Source organism: Protomyctophum parallelum (genome assembly GCF_964188405.1).
Source record: "Protomyctophum parallelum genome assembly, chromosome: 15".
NCBI classification, from domain to species: domain Eukaryota; kingdom Metazoa; phylum Chordata; class Actinopteri; order Myctophiformes; family Myctophidae; genus Protomyctophum; species Protomyctophum parallelum.
The window spans coordinates 38,028,241-38,050,272 of NC_139710.1; the positions used below are offsets into that span (position 1 = coordinate 38,028,241).

At 42.6% G+C, this 22,032-nt stretch overlaps 2 protein-coding genes across 2 annotated transcripts in view; both read left to right on the forward strand.

Annotated features, from left to right (window-relative positions):
- The window catches only part of LOC310872372 (breakpoint cluster region protein-like), a 159,873-nt gene extending 147,235 nt beyond the window's left edge, over positions 1–12,638 (forward strand). The window contains exon 24 of the transcript XR_014570377.1: positions 12,556–12,638. The gene's annotated coding sequence lies outside the window, so the exon portion shown is untranslated. The remainder of the gene's footprint in view (positions 1–12,555) is intronic.
- adora2aa (adenosine A2a receptor a) lies at positions 1,012–12,498 on the forward strand. Its single transcript, XM_083784188.1, has 3 exons — positions 1,012–1,297; positions 2,660–2,887; positions 11,049–12,498. The coding sequence occupies exons 1-3, from the start codon at positions 1,188–1,190 to the stop codon at positions 12,109–12,111; spliced, it is 1,401 nt and encodes a 466-aa protein (XP_083640314.1). The 5' UTR covers positions 1,012–1,187; the 3' UTR covers positions 12,112–12,498.
- Positions 12,639–22,032: the final 9,394 nt, after the last annotated feature.

A 22,032-nucleotide genomic window follows, 5' to 3' on the forward strand; every position in this document is an offset into this window, starting at 1 on the left:
CTGTCTTCACCATTCTAGAAATACACACGTTCAGTATTATGTTTAAATTCCAAACATGTCCAACAAACTGGTCATGCATACTTAGGTGTGTTTGCACTGTACACACACACACACACACACACACACATGAATAAAACTAAAACAGAGAATACTGTTGTACTGTGCACTGATCTGTGCTGTCATAAAAGCCAACACCCTGACTTACGTTATGGCCTATGTGTGATGCATCCGAGTGTAGTTTTGAAATGCAATTTCATTTCCTGTTTAAAAAAATAAATAAGAATTTCCTCTTTTTTTCCTCCCCCACCCCCACTCGTCTGCCTCTTTCTATCTCTCCAGCAAAATGACGTTCATGTTGATGTGACGACGACTTCCCTGGCAGTCGTCTCATCTCGGGCACCCCTCCAGAAGTTCGTGGGAAAAAGTCCCTCCACCACGACGCGTCGAGGGGAAGGACCTGTGAAGAGAGAGACAGTTGACAAGCCCCTTCTTTACCATAACAGAACGAGTCGAGGAGGGGGGGGGGGGGGGGGGGGGAAGCGGGCTTCACGCTGAGTTCAACAAACCGCTGAGCAGTGGTGGAGCTTCACATTTAGGATTAGCAGCTGTCCTAAACTGTCCGTCCGGGGGAACCTCGAGCAGTACTCCTAACTTTGGAGATTTGGACTTGTATTTAGTTGCTGCACAATGAATCGAAAAAAGATCTAGACCTATATGCAATCTCATTTTGTGAAGAATCGTGGACAAGCACTAGTTGGCTGTCCAATTCATTGTTTCTTTTTATTCAATATTTTCAGGGATAAAATGAGAATCGTGTGAGAATCGCGATCTCAATTCTCGTGAAAAGGAAAAAGACAAACAATTAGAGATTTCACATTTCAGCAAGAATCGATCGTGCTGCAAGCACTATACGAGTGTTTTTCCCTGGATGTTTCTCGAGGTGCTGCTGGTGGGGTGGGTGGAGGGGGGGGGGGGGTATAGCCAGGAGGTTTATAGGCTGAGGTGGGTGGGATAAGGTCAGAGCCGCCCGCCAGCCAGCCTGTCCAGGCTGCAGATATGACCGTTGAGGAAAGGCTTCCTCCCTCTCCCCCGCCGCCAGTGACCTCGCCTCTCGCATCATCATCATCACCATCACCATCATCACCATCATCACCATCATCACCATCATCACCATCATCACCGGTGCCATGTTTGACGACCCCGCCGTGGACGTGCTCTACATGGTGGTGGAGGTGCTGATCGCCGTGTTCTCGGTGCTGGGCAACGTGCTGGTGTGCTGGGCTGTGTGGCTCAACAGGTAACCGGCAGCGTGACTAACCACTGTGGTTTTTGGCGGCACATTTTGATTGTAGTTTCAGTCCTCATAGTCTCTTGAATAGTTTTCATTCAGCTTTAGTCACATTTTATTTATTTTAGTCAAATTTTAAATAAATGTTTAAATGACACTTTTCTGAAAGATTTTAGGCACATTTTAACGATTTTTCAAAAATAGCAGACCTACAAGTTCATAGCGCTCATAGCGTTCATAACGCGTTCATAGCGCATCAACTTGTACAAGTTCATGAACTTGCTAAGAGCTATGAACTTGAACTTGTAGGTCTGCTATTTTTGAATTTTTTTTGTAGATCTGCTATTTTTCAATAGCTAAATTATAACATAATGTTTGAAACACCAAAAGGGGTTCCCGCCCAAAGTGGGTTAAGGGCTGATTCATACTCCTATTTTAGAGCCGAATAAAAGTCGGTTTGGCGCTGTAGAGCCTACAATGTGACGTCATTTGAGGTTCGGGGGGGCGGGTACCGTCCTAAAGTCGGCTCTTCGGTGCTACTGCACTACAGCGCCGAAACAGCGGTAAAATAGGAGTATGAATCGGCCCTTAGTCGACTAAATATAATATCCATTTAGTTTTCGTCAGTGGGAAAAGGTTGTCGACGAACATCTTTTGTCATAGTTTTAGTCGACGAAAACAACACTGACTAACCAACCCCCCCTTTTTTCCATAACGTTGATCAAAGTAACAAATTCTTCTTATACATGCTCTAATTGTGCGGACTTCTTGTAAATGAACCTAAGCAATGCAGATGTTTTAGCAATAATTTTACTCTTGAGAGTGTAAAATGAAAGCAAATGGACCCGTATATGGATCCATTTGCTTTCATTTTACAATCTCAAGAGTTTAGTTATTGCTAAAACATCTGCATTACTTAAGTTAATTTACAAGAATTTGTTTACCAACTCATCAACCAACCATTGCATTTTTCTAAAATAGCAGATCTACAAGCTCATAGCTCAGAGCTTGTAGATCTGCTATTTTTAACTCAAATCTTTGCTTCTGCATGGGGGGTCCCTGGAACAACATATTTTGAGATGGGGGGGGGGGGGTCGGAGGCCAATTACAGTATATAATTTTTGGGGGTCCTTGACATGAAAATGTTTGAGAACGACTGACATAGAGACATAGGGTTTTTCTGAAAACTGTCAGGATTTAGAAGACATTTGTAGAATCGTCCTTGGGTCTAAATGGGTTAAACGGATCGTTTTCACGTTTTCTTTTTAATATATTCTTCTCAACATGGCAGTGTAAATATATTTAATACTGTACAGTATGGTAAAAAGGGGTGAGTTATCCAGTATATGTTCGCTCAACTCGCTCCAACAGCAACCTGCAGAGCATCACCAACTTCTTTGTGGTGTCCCTGGCGGTGGCCGACATCGCCGTGGGCGTCCTGGCCATCCCCTTCTCCATCATGATCAGCATTGGCTTCTGCTCCAACTTCTACGGCTGCCTGTTCATCGCCTGCTTCGTGCTGGTGCTCACACAGAGCTCCATCTTCAGCCTGCTGGCCATCGCCATCGACCGCTACATCGCCATCAAGAAGCCCCTCAGGTCAGTGCCATTGGCCCCGGAGTGCGGATAGCAGTGGTGGAAAAAAGTACTTTTTACTTAACCCATTCTGACCTGAGATCAGATTCTAAAAATGTCTTCTACATCCTGACAGTTTTCCGAAAAAGCTATGTTTCTATGTCAGTTGTTCTTCGATTTTTCAAAAATAGCAGACCTACAAGCTCACCGAATGGCGCTCTATGAGCTTGTAGATCTTGTAATAGCTAAAGCATAACATAATGCTAACACCAACAGGGGTTCCCGTCTAAAATGGGTTTAACATACTAAAAGTAAAAGTATTCATATTGCAGAATGTCCTATTTCACAAGTTCAAAATGTGTAGAAAATCTATTGAAAATAGCTGATCTACAAGTAGATCTACTTGTAGATAAGCTATTTTCAAATGGCCGAAATGAATAGGGTTGAAGTGGTTAATGTATGTTTTCTAATCAAAATTTAAATCGCCAAAGTAACTAGTAACTAAAGTTTTCAAATAATTCTAGTGAAGTAAAAGTACTGCCTCTGAGATGTAGTGGAGTAGAAGTAAAAGTATTGGAAATTGGGAATACTCAAGTAAAGTACAAATACCTCAAAATTGTACTTACAGTACAGTACAGTACGTACAGTACTTAAGTAAAAGTATTTAGTTACTTTCCACCACTGGCGGATAGTATATCGTTGCTGTCGGGAGGAAACCTCATAACTCAATTTTTGAGGTTTATGATTATTATTATTATTTATTTTCTTTGCATAAATCAGTGCTATTGAACACCCTTTACGTCTGTGTGATGTTTCGAAAATACTGAACAAATGAAAAGTAGTAGGACAAAACCTCTTAACTCCGTTGAACCCTCAAACTGTCTGCCAAAGCAGCTAACTCCACCACCTCTCCCCCTCTCATGCAAGTCATTGACAATATATAAAGTCACAACATCAACTTTGATGAGGCTGTATTGCTTTGTTTTCAAAATATAAGGTTTTCTTAATTTCCTGAAAATGTTATATTTTTCATATGCTGAAAATGTTGGAGTTGCGTGGTTTCTTCCCGACAGCAGAGATATAATAATATAATATATATAATAATAATATAATATAGGGCCTTCTGGCTGTTTGTGTGGAACATGATTAGTCACTTATTCTGCACTATATGCCTGCGTACTTCTTTCTTATTTCTAAAATTATTTGTAGCCTAAACACAACCTCATCTGATGTTTTTAATTAAAATGTCACGTGCATACAAACGTCTGGAGGGGGCTGATATGGCTGCCAGGAAACTCAGCACATCACAGAGATAATAAAGAGGAAGACAAGGGCAAAAAAAAGAGGAAATTCAAAATAAATAAATAACCGGAAATACATTTGTATTTCAAAATACACTCGGCAGGTTGTTGGTAGACATTGCAGGGTGTCAGTAGACCAATGAATGGAAGGTAGGCTATATGCATTTACCTGTACAACAAATATGACACCAATTTGCCATATTATGTGCCATGCCAACTCCCCTCTCTCCCCCTCCTCTCCTCTCTCTCTCTCATTAGCAGGCAACAGTGCAGCACTAATACTATCTCATACTCGTGCTCATTAATACATACACAGGTGAACACATAGGTGTACACAGACATTGCTGTTCCTTGGTAGCCTGGTTAATAAACCAGACTAATATCGCACAGACCGCGGGATATTAGTCTGGGGAGGCTCAGCTTGGATTTCATTTCCAGGGGGGCGGGTTGAAATATTTTCTCTTTGACGCAATTAGTCAGAGCTACTGTCAGTCAAAGGTCTCAAGCGTTGAAAGTCACTTTACCAAAGCCCGCCCATATTGCATACCGTGTCCCGATTGGCCGCCCCATTTCTCTGGTGTAGGAAATGGGCGTACAATTGAGCCTCTCCAGACCGTAATCCGCCGGCAGGCAATTTATTTTTGCCAACGGCTGATTCGGTCTTGTTTATTAACCAGGCTAGTTCCTTGGAGTGGTTGCACCACTCAAAAATTGTAAAGTCATAACCCGACTTTCAACAGACTCCAGCTATCCTCACTGTACAATCTTTCATTCAAGTTATAATTCTGTCAATGGAGTTAGGCTACCTATGAGGAATCCTGAGTTTTCTCTCATGCTTACAATCCTTTATTTTTTTTCTTTAATTTTTTTACAAGAATAATGCAAGTGTCTCATACAGTAGATGATTCATTTGATTAATAGCTGTATAAAAAAGCAGGCAAAGAGCTGTGTTTGGCCAGGCGCATATTAGTTCCAATTATCCCTATAGTGAGTGACAAAACAACGATATAATTCCGCTTCGTTTATTTTTGGTATAGTGAACATATATCGTATTTGGATCAGAATGTCTTGGGATCATGAGTGCTTCCAATTATAGAGCGTCCCATGAGGACATGTCTCCAAGGAGCCATAAAGAGGACTTTGCATCTAGAATGTCTTGTACAGGATGCAGCCCTGGACAGACAGCAGACTGAAGCCTGGCATGTAGAAGCTGCTCAGACAGCTCCATCTAGAATGTCTTGTACAGGATGCAGCCCTGGACAGACAGCAGACTGAAGCCTGGCATGTAGAAGCTGCTCAGACAGCTCCATCTAGAATGGCTTGTACAGGATGCAGCCCTGGACAGACAGCAGACTGAAGCCTGGCACATGGCATGTAGAAGCTGCTCAGACAACATGTTGATGTTGGTTCTTGCTTGTCAGTCTGGTTTACGTTTCAAAGGAGAGCCTGTCTACAAAATGCATAACTAACCAGACAGTGGCCTTGTGGTTCGAGAGTGTCTGCCCCCGAAACTGTGAGGTCGGGGGTTCGATCTCCGGCCGGATCATACCAAAGACTGTAAAATGCCTCCCTGCTTGGCACTCGGCATCAATGGGTTGGTTGGGGGGTGGGGGGGGGGGTCAATTGACAATAATCAAATGATTCCCGAGCGTGGCACGGCTGCAGCTCACCGCTCCTTGGCTGCGGCTCACTGCTCCAAGAGATGGGTCAAATGCGGAGGACAAATTTCACTGTGGCAACGTGTGTGACAAATCGTATGACTTTTTTTACTTTGATGATACTTACTTAATACTTACTTATGCCTGACACCCTATCCAGGGAATAGGCCGTCGACAAGGATCCTCCAGAGTTCTCGGTCACTGCGGCGTTCTTTTCTATCTGCGACCAGTAGGTGCATCCCATCCTCTTGGTGTCTGCCTCGAGATCCCTCCGCCAGGGTGTTTTTGGGCCGGCCTCTGTTTCTCTTCCCCTTTACTTGTTACTGGTTTGCGTAGTGTGTGACCGATCCATCTCCATCTTCTTCTACTAGTGATGATGCATGCATGCATGTTTACTTTAGATCAGTGTTGGGCATCGTTACTTTCTAAAGTAACGTCGTTAGGTTACTGGATTACTGCCCATGAAAATAATCCCTTACCGTTACAGATTACCTTCTGAGAAAAGTAACAAGTTAGATTATTTTCCGTTATTTTCCGTTACCCGACAATTAAAACCCAGTTTTAATGCTTGCGCAGGTTGTTTACATTGTAGGCTATTAGGCTACTGCATACCGTCATTGCGCCGCATTATTACGGCCCTAATTAACTTTATGGTTAAAAACGAGAATGATACACACCATGAACTGACCATATACAATATCCCCTTTACAGCTCTCTCTTTATTAACGAATATAATTCGCCACAATCGCCAGTCTATACACGTAGGACTGGACAGAAAGGCTGTTGCGCTGCGCTCCAACCAGCCAACAGCGCACATGATGCCCTCTCCACGGCGCGCACCGCAGCGCATGAACAACACCACCACCACCACCGTGGGCCCACGTATGAAGAAGATAGTTTATAAGAAATGGCACGGCGGCCATCCTTGCAGGCAGTGACAGACAGTAACGGAATGAGAATCCTGTAACCTGTTATTTTGGGGGGGCATTGATGATGAATGTTACTATGAAACTTAAACAATTCATTAAACTAGTACTCACCTAATGACGCAGCCACGGAGGATCTACCATGTATAACGTAATTCCAAAGTGTTTAGACTACATTGTTTAAGTCAAAGACGCATGCGGTTTTTACTTTGGCTTAAAGCATGTTGTTATTATTATTCCGCATAGAGTATATTCCACCACCACCACCGGCACTGTCATAGTAGCTGGCTACAACCGAAACAACTTCCTCTTCCTCTTCAAAATAAAAGCTACTTGTAACAATACTTTTATTTCTTAAGTGAACTTACAGGATGTAGTAGACGCAGGATGTATAGTAGGCTATACAATGCGCTGTGCATTGGGGCTTGGGAAGATAAATCACACAGATGAAGGCAGGAGAAATAGACTGCGGGCAGTCGGGGCTTTATTATTCTTTTTTAAATCTTGCACACAAAATGAACAGGGACACATTATAGTAACTAACTACTAAATTGCAAAACTAACTAGTTAGTTTATTCCGTTACCAATAAAAGTAGTCCCTTACATAACGCCGTTATTAATAGCGCCGTTACACCCAACACTGCTTTAGATGTATTCTAAAGTAGATGTATTCATCTATACAGTCCAGCACCTCCTGGGGTGCCGGGTCGCTCAGCCAGTGACCATTATTATGCTCCTTGCGCAAGGATCTGAGTTCAAGTACAACTCCTTGCATGTCGACTCCCCTCTAGGCCGTGGTGACCAGATCCAAAGTATCGCCATGTGTGGGACAAGTGGAATGGGGGGACGGGACAGGGTTAGCAACCTTTTACTTATAAGTTGCTATTAAAAACGCCTTATATCATATTCGACCGTTTTGTCATTTTAACCCCTCTGGCGTCTCACATTTTGTTTTAAAATGCTAATCTTGGTCATGGGTGGTATGGCCGACTTGGTACTGTAGCCTAGGGGATCTTTCTCAGGCTTAAAAAAAACAAATCTTGCAGGAAAGCCAACTAGGACTAACTATTAGGGCATTTGAACACTGCTGCCTGCAAGTCACAATGTGGGACAGGGTCTCAATTTGTGGGACGCCCTGCAGACGCGTTCCACACCACCACAGGGAGTGCAGTGTCCGGCATCGAGTCCGTCGGATAGCCGGTTGTCCAGAACCAGCACAAAAGTCTCTCTGCCCCGGGATCTGGACCTGATCGCTCCATATATGGAGCTGGCCTGTTCTGACATCATGATGCTGTTCTGACATCTTCAGTCGGAAGAAACACACCATTGAGAAAGTTTAAGGGATTTATTCACAATAAATGAATGAATGAATGAATGAAACCCCCAACTAGGGGAGGTCGCCGACCCTGGTGTCTTTGGGGGGGACGTCGTATGGCGTTTGACTTACGAAGCGCATAGACGGTCACACCCCCCCCCCCCCAAAAATAACTCCATATATGGGCATAATAACTGGGTGGGGCCTGCATTTCCATCTTGCATCGTTCCAAGTATAGGCCGGCCAGTGCCCAACAGGGGGGGGGGGGGGGGGGGGGGCACTGCTCTAGTTCTTTATAAATGCCATAAAATGCAGAAGCATAATAAGAAGAAAAGAGAGATCGCCACCTCCATGTTGACCTAAATGTATATCATTTCCCTGGGTTTATCCCTTTGATCACATGAAGGGCTTTCGAGGTCTTGCCTGTGTGTGTCCGTCTGCGCAGCACCCCAGAGGTGGGGGCTTGTTGTTGTAGCATTAACCTTTGCACTTTAACATCTGAAGAATGTGATAGAGACCGGCCAAACATCTCAGCTGCTCTCCCACACACTGTTCCTCAAAATAGAGCCCTGCTTCTGAAGAGTCTTTGGTGCTGTTGTTTGTTTCTCCTCAGTACTGAGGGTGAAACGGCTGCCCACACGGCAATATGTTTTGTCTATCATTAGCGTATATATATATGTGGGTGCTACCTATACCTGCAGGAAGGCAGTCGCACACTTTTAGCCTCGATGCAAGAAAACATTATCTAACTAGATAAAGTGCCAATCGGCACAGGTCTCCACCAGGATTCTTCCTCAGCCTAGTGGGAATATGCGTGCACAGTTTCATCGCAATCGGACGCTGCGTTGAGGAGTTGTGGCGATTTGTACAAAGCGGGCTACTCCTGAAAACTGTAGGAGGCAATCGTGGCCAATCAGGATGGAATATGAGAAATCAAACAAACCTGTCTTGATCACATGACTATGGAGATCATGTGTACCGATTTGCGTGAAATTTGGATAAAATGTGAAGGAGTAATAATAGAAAATGTGTTTTACATATGTCGGCCTCCTGGTGGCGCTATAAAGAGCAGATGTGAAAAATTCCAGGCAAAGGTTTTTCCTTGGCCTCTAGGGAGTTGGCATACAAAGTTATCCACAGATCCGTGCAGTTAGAGGTAAAAACACTTTTGGGCCAGTTATAGCGCCACCTTGAGACTGAGTTGAAATTGTTCATGTGGCATTTCGTCCTCGGCCTAGTGGGAATGTGGGTGCACAATTTCACGGAAATCACGCGATGTGTTCATGATTTGCAGCATTTTGTTTGAAACTGAGCACTCCTGTGAATTTTGGAAGCCAATCTTAACCAATCAGGATGGAGTCTGAGAAATCTGAAAGACCGGTTTGGTTGAATGGCTCTAGAGAGACTGTGTACCAATTTGCGTGATGTTTGGACACAATCTGTAGGTGTACTGTGCAAAAACTTGTTTTGCACAAAGCGGCCTCCTGGTGGCGCTATAACAGGCCGTTCTGGAAAGTTTGGGGCAGAGGTTCATGGTTGGCATCCAGGGAGTGTGTGTGCAAAATTTGGCATCGACCGGGTTAACGGTGGCCGAGATTAGCTGCTCACGGACGGACGGACGGACACACGGACACACGGACGGACGGACACACGGACGGACGGAGTGCAAAACATACTCTCCCCCATGCCTTCGGCTGGTGGAGACAACTAGAAAAAGTGCCCTTCTGGGCACAGGTCTCCACCAGGATAGGAATGTAGGATATTGCAGCTTGCCTTCATCTGGTGGTTGGATAAAAGGGCAACAAAAGTAAATTATCCACAGATCCGTGCAGTTAGAGGTAAAAACACTTTTCGGCCAGTTATAGCGCCACCTTGAGGCTGAGTTGAAATTGTTCATGTGGCATTTCGTCCTCGGCCTAGTGGGAATGTGCGTGCACAATTTCACGGAAATCACGCGATGTGTTCATGATTTGCAGCATTTTGTGTCTGAGTCTGAGAAATCTGAAAGACCGGTTTCGTTGAATGGCTCTAGAGAGACTGTGTACCAATTTGCGCGATGTTTGGACAAAATCTGTAGGTGTACTGTGCTAAAACTTGTTTTGCACAAAGCGGCCTCCTGGTGGCGCTATAACAGGCCGTTCTGGAAAGTTTGGGGCAGAGGTTCATCGTTGGCATCCAGGGAGTGTGTGTGCAAAATTTGGCATCGACCGGGTTAACGGTGGCCGAGATTAGCTGCTCACGGACACACACACGGACACACGGACGGACGGACACACGGACGGACGGACGGACGGACGGACGGAGTGCAAAACATACTCTCCCCCCATGCCTTCGGCCTGGTGGAGACAATAAAGTGTTCTTGCATCTAGGGCTGCATCTATTGATTATTTTCTTAGCGATTATTCTATCGCTGTTTTTGTTTTATCGAATAACCGAGAAGCACGTTTTTTATATATATTTCTTAAAAAACACGTTTACATCAATTGAATTGATACACCACTTGAACCCTATTTTACACTTCATCGCACAATGGTGTTGTGCAACAATAATTAAAATGTACTACAAGCTCTTGTAGACTTGTAGGTAAGCTTTGAAATGAGACCTCAGCCTCCTACAAGCTCTTGTGAGCAACTATTTTAGCTATTTTCTTAAAAAGGTGAAATTCTTTGAAACTTAGAGATAGAGATTGATTACTAATGGATAATTTGATACAATTATAAACAATATTTGTTTATAATCAATTTCATTGACGAGGTCGCACGCCTACTTGCATTGTTACATGGCTGCGAGTGTGCAGTTGTATGAAGAACTACTGTTCTTCATACAAATATGTTCTCCATGGTCAAAAACTCTCCAATACTGGTCTGTGTGAACTTGAAGGAAATGAGTGTGTGAGTGCGTGTGTGCGTGCGAATGTGGGGCGGGGGGTCTAAAACATGAAGACATTTCAGAATAACAAGCCGTATGTAAAATCCCTTCTTTCAGGTACAACAGCCTGGTGACCGGCCGGAGGGCAAGAGGCATCATTACCATCTGCTGGGTTCTGTCTATCATCATTGGCCTGACCCCCATGATGGGCTGGCACAGGAGCGCCGGCCCTCCCAGTGTCAACTGTACGGACTCCACAGAGTCAAAGTGTCCCGCCGGTCTGACAGAGTGCCGGTTCGAGGCCGTGGTGGACATGGAGTACATGGTCTACTTCCACTTCTTTGTGTGCGTGCTGATTCCGCTGCTTCTCATGCTGGCCATATACCTGTGCATCTTCATGGCGGCGCGCCACCAGCTGAAGCTGATCGAGCTCAAGGCCTTCCACGGGAAGTCTCGCTCCACGGTGCAGAAGGAGATCCAGGCGGCCAAGTCCCTGGCCATCATCGTGGGGCTGTTCGCCGTCTGCTGGCTGCCCCTGCACATCATCAACTGCTTCACCCTGTTCTGTCCCGAGTGCACGCGCCCGCCCCTCTGGATCTTCTACATAGCCATCATCCTGTCGCACGCCAACTCGGTGGTGAACCCCTTCATCTACGCCTACCGCATCCGCGAGTTCCGCCACACCTTCCGCAAGATCATCCGCCGACACATGATGGGGCGGCGCCGGGATCTGTTGAACAGCAGCGGCAGCCGCGGCGGCAGCAGCAGGCGTACCTCTGTGCACAATCTTAGCATCACGGACTCCGTCAGACTCCAGGCCAACAACGGCCTCGGTTTGGACATCTTTGCGGAGCCGAGCAGCAGCAGCAGCTGTGAGAACTCCCTCGCGTGTCCTGTGTGTCACATTCCTCCCACGCCACTGGGAGGTGGTCTGGCGGCGGTGTCCCACCCACCGCTGTCCGTTATCATCCCGCACAGCCACAGGGTGGGCACGTGCCCCGCCCCGCTGCAGGGGCCACAGAACGGGGACCAGCAGCAGAAGAAGGCCTGCCCGGGAGCTTCAGAGGTCGTTGTTGGAGTAATAAAGGAGAGACAGAACCTCTGCTCTGTCAGTATCACGTCACTGTTCCACAGGCAGAGCGGGAACACCTGTAGCAGCGAGCTAACCAAGGTGTCCTGATGCGTATACTATACAGTATGTACGGGACACGCCTGGCCACTGCCTTTCCCCTTATCCCTATGAACTTATTTTTTCTTCTATTTTGAAAAACATTTCAAATTTGAACTATTCAAAAATGTTTTTCAAAAAGACAGAAGACAAGACAAGAAGTTTAGGGATTATTCGTCTTAGTCTTCGTGCTAGGACTGTCGCACCTCCAACGGTGCCCACGATGGACTATTGCATGGCAGAGGGGCGTCCAGGCCTATAAAAACCTGACCTATTGCATGGCAGAGGGGCGTCCAGGCCTATAAAAACCTGACCTATTGCATGGCAGAGGGGCGTCCAGGCCTATAAAAACCTGACCTATTGCATGGCAGAGGGGGTCCAGGCCTATAAAAACCTGACATATTGCATGGCAGAGGGGCGTCCTCTTCCCTGAGCCAGGCCTATAGAGCGTCGCAGTCCTGCCCCCTACCAGGGCCCAGGAAATGATTCCCTGTTTATTTTCCTCCTAGACATTTCAAAAAGTATTTATTTAAAGACCTTTTAAGCCTCGTATAAAGCCAACTCGAGTTGTGACAAATCATGACAACAAACAAAAAAATTCGGGCCAGTTTTTCTTCTTTGTAATTATTTGTTTGGTCCAAAATATTGTGTTTGTTGTCATGATTTGTCATAACTCGAGTTGGCTTTGTACAACACTTATAAGGTCTTTAAATAAATACTTTTTTAAATGTCTATGGAAAAAATGCATTGGGAATTATTTCTTGGGCCTGGTGTCGTCATGAAAGGGGGCGGGACTGCGACTCTATAAACCTGACTGCATACCAGAAAGTAGGTTTTGCTGCAGCAGGGTCATCACTAGCTGGTGGGGACCACCACCGGTTCATGGATGTTTCGGCCCTTATCCAGAACGTCTCCTTGGCGGGGCAGTGAACAGGGACGTCTCTCGTCTGACATTCCCTCCCTGCAGCGTGAGAATAAGGCACCTTGCGCACGCGTGACTTTTTGTAAGCCATGAGAGTGAAACGTCCAACGGCGGTTATTGTTCAACGTCAACTCAAACACTCTGGAAGTGGAAGTCTTCTTATAGCCTATACTGAATCATGAATGGGGATTCTTCTACTCCCAAATACTTAAAGGACAATTTTTTTTTCAACCACGGTTCATGTTTTAGGTTATTATAGAAAGTAAAATATATTTTTTTTCATTTGCTGCTTTCTTTAGTTTTAGGAATTTTAGCTGTTTTTGACGGGGGGGAGGGGGCATTCGAACATGGGGCTAAATATGGGGTTTTTTTTACAAACTTTTCTAGCGATTCATTTTATTATTATTTACTATAATTTAATATAATATATAATACTATATTTAGACCCCAAGAAATTACATCTGGCCACAAAGGATCACGGGATCTACTGAATGTGTCAAACTGACATATTGAGCCTATGATGACACACAGTCTGGCTTCCCCCCAGTAGGCCTCCTTTACATTCAGTAGATCCTGTGATCTGCTGTGGACAGATTCCTGGGGTCTAGTAGGACGATAGTAAATAATAAAAAACAAATCGCCATAATATTTTGTAAAAACATATATACATATTTTGGCCCCATGCTCTAACGCTGTCAAAAACAGCTAAAATCCCTAAAACGAAAGAAGGAAGCAAATGAAGAAAAAATGAACACTCATCTTTTACTTTCCTTAGTTGAAAAAAACTAAAGTTGTCCTTTAAGAAAAGTACTTCATTCTGATACTGAATACTGATGGATATGCCACTAGAGCCATGCAGTGCAATTGATGTTGTCTTCGGTGTGCAAAGAAAAATAAAGACACCTTTTTGTCCTCTGGCAGCTATAGGACGGAATCAATTGCCATCCCGTTAATAAAGCAACAGCCACTGCTAACGGCTCCCAAAATAACTAGTGTCAAGGGGTGGCTGCTTAGTTGTTAGTTGGAAGCATGTCAGTGTTCTTTAGACTGCTGACCAATGGCACACGTATAGTCTAATGAGTATACAGGAAATATGTCATTATGACTTTATTAACATTATTAAAGCTTTTAAATCACAATTGTGTTCGTGTGTGTGTGTGTGTGTGTGTGTGTGTGTGTGTGTGTGTGTGTGTGTGTGTGTGTGTGTGTGTGTGTGTGTGTGTGTGTGTGTGTGTGTGTGTGTGTGTGTGTGTGGTTGTTGCATAAAGGTTATCAACCCTAAAATCAGTCAAATAAAATCAACGAATCAATTCCTCTGGAAAAAATATTCAAGGCACTTCCTGGTAAAAGAAGAGAAGAATAAATAAATAAATAATAATTAAATAAATTAAATGAATGTCGAAGGCTAATGGGTTGTCTCCCATGCTTAAGTTTAACATCTGAGTATGTCCTGTTTAGATAACTATACTTGCCAGGGAAAATATTTTTATTTTGAACCAAGCACTAGAACAGTACAGAAAACAGGGTGATTATGTGTGCGATGTTTCAACTTTTTTTAAATGCAACATTGACTCTTTAAAGGACAACTTTGTTTTTTTCAACCAAGGTTCATGTTTTGTTTTAGGAATGTTGTTATTAGAGTGAGTGTTGAGTGTTAAAAAAAAAATTGCTGCTTTCTTCCGTTTTAGCGATTTTAATTTTGACAGGGGGGCGGGGGCATTCGAACATGGGTCTAAAATAGTAATTTAAAAACATTTCTTTTTTTTTTTTTTTACAAAATTGTATGGCGATTTGTTCATTATTATTCACTATTGTCCTACTAGACCCCAGGAAATTACATCTGGCCACAGCAGTTGGTTTCCGTGTGTCTGAACAAACAACTGACTACTAGGGGGCTGCCATACTGTGTGTCGTATAGGCTCAATATGTCAGTTTTTCACCTCCCTCTTCACATTCAATAGATCCCGTGATCTTTTGTGGCCAGATGTAATATACTCGGGTCTAGTAGGACTATTAAATAATAATCAAGAAATCGCCATAACATTTTGTAAAAACAAAAAATACATATTTAGCCCCATGTTCGAATGTCCCCACCCCCTGTCAAAAATAGCTAAAATTGCTAAAACTGAAGAAAATAGCAAATGAAAAGAAATGTATACTCATCTTATATTTTCTCTAATAACAACCTAAAACATGAACCGTGGTTGTCCTTTAAAGAGTTGAGACAGAGTTGTCCTTTAAAGCTGATATGCACTGGCCGTTTATGGTTTATTATCAGTGGGATTATTTTATTGTATGAGCCTTTGACTGTGTGCCTGTTTAAATGGATACTCCCATAACATTGGAGATATAGTAATAATAAAAAGGGCAAAAATGATTTGACCACAGTTCACTTACAGTATGCATAACATTGCTTTTAAAGTTTTAAATTCAGTCACCTTTTATAGGTGGTGTTATTTCACACGTCCTCTGTGAATAATGTTCTCAACACAATGCAGCTATTATGTGTTTTTGCATGTAGAATGCAACACAGATTAGTAAATAAATCATGTTCATCGCTCACTAACTGTATTTGCGTGGGTTGCTCTGGTGTGTGTGTGTGTGTGTGTGTGTGTGTGTGTGTGTGTGTGTGTGTGTGTGTGTGTGTGTGTGTGTGTGTGTGTGTGTGTGTGTGTGTGTGTGTGTGTGTGTGTGTGAGCACGAGTCTTTAGCTAATCTCGTGATTAACTGGACCAATCAGCACCAAACTGTTTGAGGACGCTGCCTATAGAGGCATGACAAATCGAGTGTCATTTAACATCGTTTGATGCGATCAGGACTTTCCTCACACATATACCTAGTGTAGTTATCTATGCTTGCTGTGTGCACGTTACCACGTATAATTATCTAAATGCCGAAAGCGGCAGCAGTGTACGCATGTCCTGGCTGGCGGGGATCTGCACTCCGCAGAGCGCACCTTTCTAGTTACTTGCGCAAGCAGAGCGCGCAAGTAATGTTTTCGCCCGGTCTCTTCCGCCGTAACAGCTGTCCCACCATTCGATGTTTATGCAGAAAAACATCAAATCTGTGCCTGTTTTGCTGGGACCAAATTACCATATTTCTTACGTCATCATTTAGAGCTAGTCATACGTATACTATATACATAATCAGTAAAAAATAAAATAGCAAATTGTGCCTGATCTGCTGGGACCAGAGTACGTGGTGTGTATATGTATGACTAGCTCTTAATGATGACGTAAGAAATATGGTCATTTGTGGTCATTTGGTCCCAGCAAACCAGGCACAGATTTGCTGTTTTCTTGCATAAACATCAAATGGCGGGACAGCTGTCACGGTTTTTGGCGCAAAGTAACCACAGTATACCGCTAATAAACTTACAACTACACACTTTATACAGTATAGAGTATAGAGTATATATGTATACGTATATAGTATATGCCTATATACTATATATATACTATATATATTTCTTACGTCATCATTTAGAGCTAGTCATACGTATACTATATACATAATCAGTAAAAATAAAATAGCAAATTGTGCCTGATCTGCTGGGACCAGAGTACGTGGTGTGTATATGTATGACTAGCTCTTATTGATGACGTAAGAAATATGGTCATTTGTGGTCATTTGGTCCCAGCAAACCAGGCACAGATTTGCTGTTTTCTTGCATAAACATCAAATGGCGGGACAGCTGTCACAGTTTTTGGCACAAAGTAACCACAGTATACCGCTAATCAACTTACAACTACACACTCTATATAGTATATATGTATACGTATATAGTATATGCCTATATACTATATATAGTATATGCCTATATAGTATATGCCTGCTTTGCTGGGACCAAACGACCACAAATGACCATATCTCTTACGTCATCATTTAGAGCTAGTCATACGTATACTATATACATAATCAGTAAAAATAAAATAGCAAGTTGTGCCTGATCTGCTGGGACCAGAGTACGTGGTGTGTATATGTATGACTAGCTCTTCACCCAAACTTATATAGATAGAAACTTGAATCATACTTAATAATACTAGGTGTTTATATGCATAAAGTAGGTATAGGTAGCAAATAGTTACATCTAAAAATTATACATTTCAAACGTTCCTTCACAGAGATACTGTGATTTGACAGTTTACAGCGGTCGAAAGGACTTGCGCGCTCTGCTTGCGCACTAGTTGGCCAATTATGGCCTACTAGTGTGCAACAAGCAAGTATGCACTCGACAGAGTGCAGTTCTAGTTATAAACTACAATTAGTGTTGGTAAACGTGCGCGCATACTGTACATGCGTACATGTATTTGCATGCACGTGTGCAACAACCAACTTGCATAATACTCAAATGCAACAAGTGAACATTATAATCTGAGATCGCTAAATTATCTCATATAATGGTGCCACTGTAAGAAATGTAATTTGAGACTATGTTTTCAGGTATTCTGCACCATTGTTTTGGAATCGACTAGTAGGCCTACTACAAAAATATTTTAAGTTAGGAATTGGAATTGAGCATTGTACGATTTTTTTTTCTTCACACATGCTTCTCAAGGAGTGGTCATGTTGTTTTTTTTGAGTGGTGCAACCACTCCAAGGAACAGCATGTCCGTGTTCACCTATGTACCTATGTGTCCGCCTATGTGTTGGTTAATGAGCACCAGTACGACTATTAGTACTAGTAGGGGCGCTGTTGTGCCAGAAAGAGAGAGAGAGAGAGTGCTGCACTGTTGCCTGCTAATGAGAGAGAGAGAGAGAGAGGGGGGGGAGGGGGGGGGAGGTTGCACCACTCAGTTCACACGGGTGTGATTTTTTTAAATTTAAACATTATTATAAATGTTGATGCATTTTTCTTTTTAATCTTGTTTTTAATTTGTGTTTGTTAATGGTTTTTAATCCATGAAACAATAATATGCTGCGTTGATCTTGACCATGCAGGGCCAGCATGTGAATGTGATTTTACCCTCTGGTTAAATATGGGATAAACAAAACTAAAATAAATAATTAAAGGATTCGCGGGCTGAACTAGGACACTCACTCTGGGGAATGGCGAGTTAAGCAGTTAAACCATCTTTGGGACTCTTTTATTTTCCCAGCTTTTATCTGTGATTCCCCCATGAGTTCAGGTTACAGGGCACAGGGGCGAATAACCGCAAATTCCTTTTTGATAGTCTTCATCCCAGGGGTCTGTGGTGCTTTTTAAACTATGTCACCATGAGACATCTCCCGGTTTTTCATTCAGAATCTGTAATAATATCTAGGTATAGCGAAATCCTGATTATTTTACCCCAGTGTCATTTCTGCGCTATTGAAGAATGACAATAAAGGTTGCTAATCATGGATAGGTACGTATACCACAGTATATTTAAAGTGTATAATATTCCAATTTAATGTTCAATTTTGGAAAATCATTAATTGAAAAAAGGTATTGTGTGATATCATGAGTCACTCTTTTTATTGCAACCAATATCAACCAATGGATAAAGGTATTCATTTGACTTGACTGAAGTGTAATAGATAGATAGATAGATAGATTATAGTATAGTAATATTCAAAATGAAGTTTAACTCTCTCTCCCATTTTTGGAACCAGAATGTTAATATTATTTTACTGCAATAAGAACATCTGAATCACCAAAAGAAGAGTATTCTGCAGTACCAGTGATATATTTATTAGTTCCAGTCAGCGCCGCGCAGTGGGCTTAACAATAAAGCTCCTATATATATATATATATATATATATATATATATATATATATATATATATATATATATATATATCAGCCACAGCTAGGTTATTAGTTCCACTCAGCTCCTCCTATATCACCCTGGCGTGCACAACAGCAACCCAGCATGAATGGCACTTAACAAGAAAGCTGTAAAGACCAGAGTCTGTCTGTCTGTCTGTCTGTCTGTCTGTCTGTCTGTCTGTCTGTCTGTCTGTCTGTCTGTCTGTCTGTCTGTCTGTCTGTCTGTCTGTCTGTCTGCCTGCCTGCCTGTCTGTCTGCCTGCCTGTCTGCCTGCCTGCCTGTCTGCCTGCCTGCCTGCCTGTCTGTCTGCCTGCCTGTCTGCCTGCCTGCCTGCCTGCCTGCAGTGGTGGAAAAAGTATTCAATTGTTTTTAAGTAAAAGTATCAAAACTGCATTATGGAGCTACTCTTTTCCAAGTAAAAGTCTTGAATTCAAAGTGTTTATTGTATGTTTTGTAATAATAATCAAAGTAACTATAGTAACTAAAGTTTTCAAATAAATGTAGTGGACAAAAACTTACAATATTTGCCTCTCGAGTAGAAGTAAAAGTATTGGAAATTGGAAATACTCTCAAGTAAAGTACAATAATACCTCAAAATTGTACTTAAGTACAGTACTTGGGTAAATGTACTTGGTTACTTTCCACCACTGTCTGTCTGTGTGTCTAGACTCCATGGCTACACAGAACAATGCCTTCTCTGGACAGGCGGAGAGGCATACATGCATGCCAGACATGATTTGCCAACACTTGGGGCCGATTGTGTTTACGGTAGATTCCTGTATTCTGTACCAGGTCAACATTTTTGCCCGTTTGTTTGTGCATATAACAGCTCACAGCTATAGTGTCCACATGTCTCTGTCTGACTGGCTCAAGGGTTCCTGGTCACCGTACCAAGTCTCCAAGAACCATGTTTGTTTGCCCCGAGCAACTGTACAAACCGACTCATTCTAATCTACTGTAATGGCCTCTCCCATAGAGCTGAGGCTTTTGTCACTATGTGTGGAGTGTAGTCAACAACACACCGATTTAACAACCTCCTATTGTGCCACGGCGAGCTTGGCCTTAGCTCTAGTATATCTTTGGTTCTCTATGAAAGGCACAGGAGCTTTAGCTACTAGCTGTAGTTGCATTGGTGGAAGGGGCTGTGTAGACTATAGAGGACAGCTTGTTTGACAGGTGGGAGGAATGTTTGCCGCAGTGCTGTTCGGAGGTTAGTAATCACATTGGCCCACCATACGTCCACTCTCTGTGTGTAATGAAAGCATAAAGAAGATTTAAATAGATAATATCTGTATACTGCAGGGTCTGTGGATGGGACTAAAGTTTACATGTGTTGTTTGACAGTTTAAGCTGTTGTAATGGAAAGTTTGTAACGAGGATTTATCATAAATGTATTTTAAACTTCCAAGTTAATTGTAACTCATTTTATGCCAGTGACATCATGTATCTACTGTAGCTGGGTCATTCCAGAACTGAAGGATCAATTGGCATCAACAGTTTTGAAAAACAGACTTGGGCTATATTATGAGTTGAAAGACTTACAATAGAGCACCGAAGTCCTGACGTCACTGTCAGTAGAGGGCGCCAGTCCACAGGTTCGTGTACTTTTTTATTGGCATTGAAATCCCCATTTTAGATCTCTTCATAAGAACTGTGTTTGAAAAATAAACCGATCATCCCGGCCTTTTCACTCATATGAATATGAAGCATCGACTGAAGGTGGAAATGTACAAATATACCCAAAGAGTAACAAAATCAGCACTAGAAACGACTCAAACGAGTCAAAAAACCCAGAGACTACATTTCCGGGTAGGCGGTGTGGCTGCAGCTGCCCGTCGCACAACAGAAACTGACATGTTAATTATGTTTTTTCTTTTTTTTTGTATTGCTATTTAATGTTTCATGGTTACTACGAGTCAGTCACCACCAGCTGAGCTTTACGTCAATGAGGAATCTCAGGAACGCAATGTGTTGACAGCTGGGTGTGACATTTATATTAGCAGCGACATTGCTTTCATTGTAGTTTTAGACTTTTGCGGCCACATTAATTCTATTTTCTCCAGAAACTGGCTGTATCAAATATTCATATTCATCATTAACGACACACAGCCACCCCTCTGACAGAAAGGCCGGGATGATCGGTTTATTTTTCAAACTCAGTTCCTAAAATCCCCCTATGGGGATTTCAATACAAATAAAACAATACATGAACCTGTGGACTGGCGCCCTCTACTGAAAGTGATGTCAGACTTCGGTGCTCTATTGGGGTGCTTGTATTTTGTCTCCCTGCTCTTCTATTGAGACATTTAGATCATGTCAAAGGTCATCTCTCAGTGTAGACCAGTGTTGTTTTTGACAGCAAATTTAGATTGGAGTTTTAGTCTTGAATTTTTAGTTTTAGTCGACTAAATATCATAAGATTTTAGTCGACTAAATCTACAGTTGATTTAGTCGAACAAAATGTGTTTTGGTGGGCCTTGATGTCGTCGTAATGACTGTTTTTTTCACTTCATTTTAGTCTAGTTTTTATTTGTTGACGAAATCGTCATGGTAGTCGACGAACAGTTTTCGTCTTAGTTTTAGTCGACGAAAACAACGTTCACTGCAAGATCTAATGTATCCCCTGAGCAAGCAGACAGGCTCTATTAGTTCAATGGTAAACATGTCAGCAGTTGGAAGGTTCATATCAGGACCATACAAACAAAGCATCAAATTTGAAAACAAAATGTTAATCTAAGTAAGCTGTACTTGAGTCTGTATTCAGCACAAACCCCGGTTCAAACCCGGGTCTGTATTCAGCACAAACCCAGGGAAAAAGAGGAAAGTTTGTTTCTATGTCAGTCGTCAGTCATTTTTCAAAAATAGCAGACCTACAAGCTCTCGTGGTGTGCTATGAGCTTGTAGATCTGCTATTTTTCAATAGCTAAAGCATAGCATAATGCTAACACCAAAAGGGGTTCCCGCCCAAAATGGATTAAATATTCTGATGAATTGACAATGGAGGACCCCAATGTAAACAAGTCTTAGTGCTATTTCTGGGTGTATCCTCATAGCAGCATCAATCAAACTACTGTACATATCGTTCACCATTGTCTTTGTTGTAGTGTGGTTTAGATTCTGACTACTGTACATATCGTTCACCATTGTCTTTGTTGTAGTGTGGTTTAGATTCTGACTACTGTACATATCGTTCACCATTGTCTTTGTTGTAGTGTGGTTTAGATTCTGACTACTGTACATATCGTTCACCATTGTCTTT

What these genes read in the sequence shown, in the direction of transcription:
- adora2aa (XM_083784188.1), top strand. Translation starts at nt 1,188, where the DNA reads ATGTTTGACGACCCCGCCGTGGACGTGCTCTACATGGTGGTGGAGGTG. An exon ending in TGGGCTGTGTGGCTCAACAG is followed by an intron (nt 1,298 to 2,659) that starts GTAACCGGCAGC and finishes TCGCTCCAACAG; the next exon opens with CAACCTGCAGAGCATCACCA. An exon ending in GCCATCAAGAAGCCCCTCAG is followed by an intron (nt 2,888 to 11,048) that starts GTCAGTGCCATT and finishes CCCTTCTTTCAG; the next exon opens with GTACAACAGCCTGGTGACCG.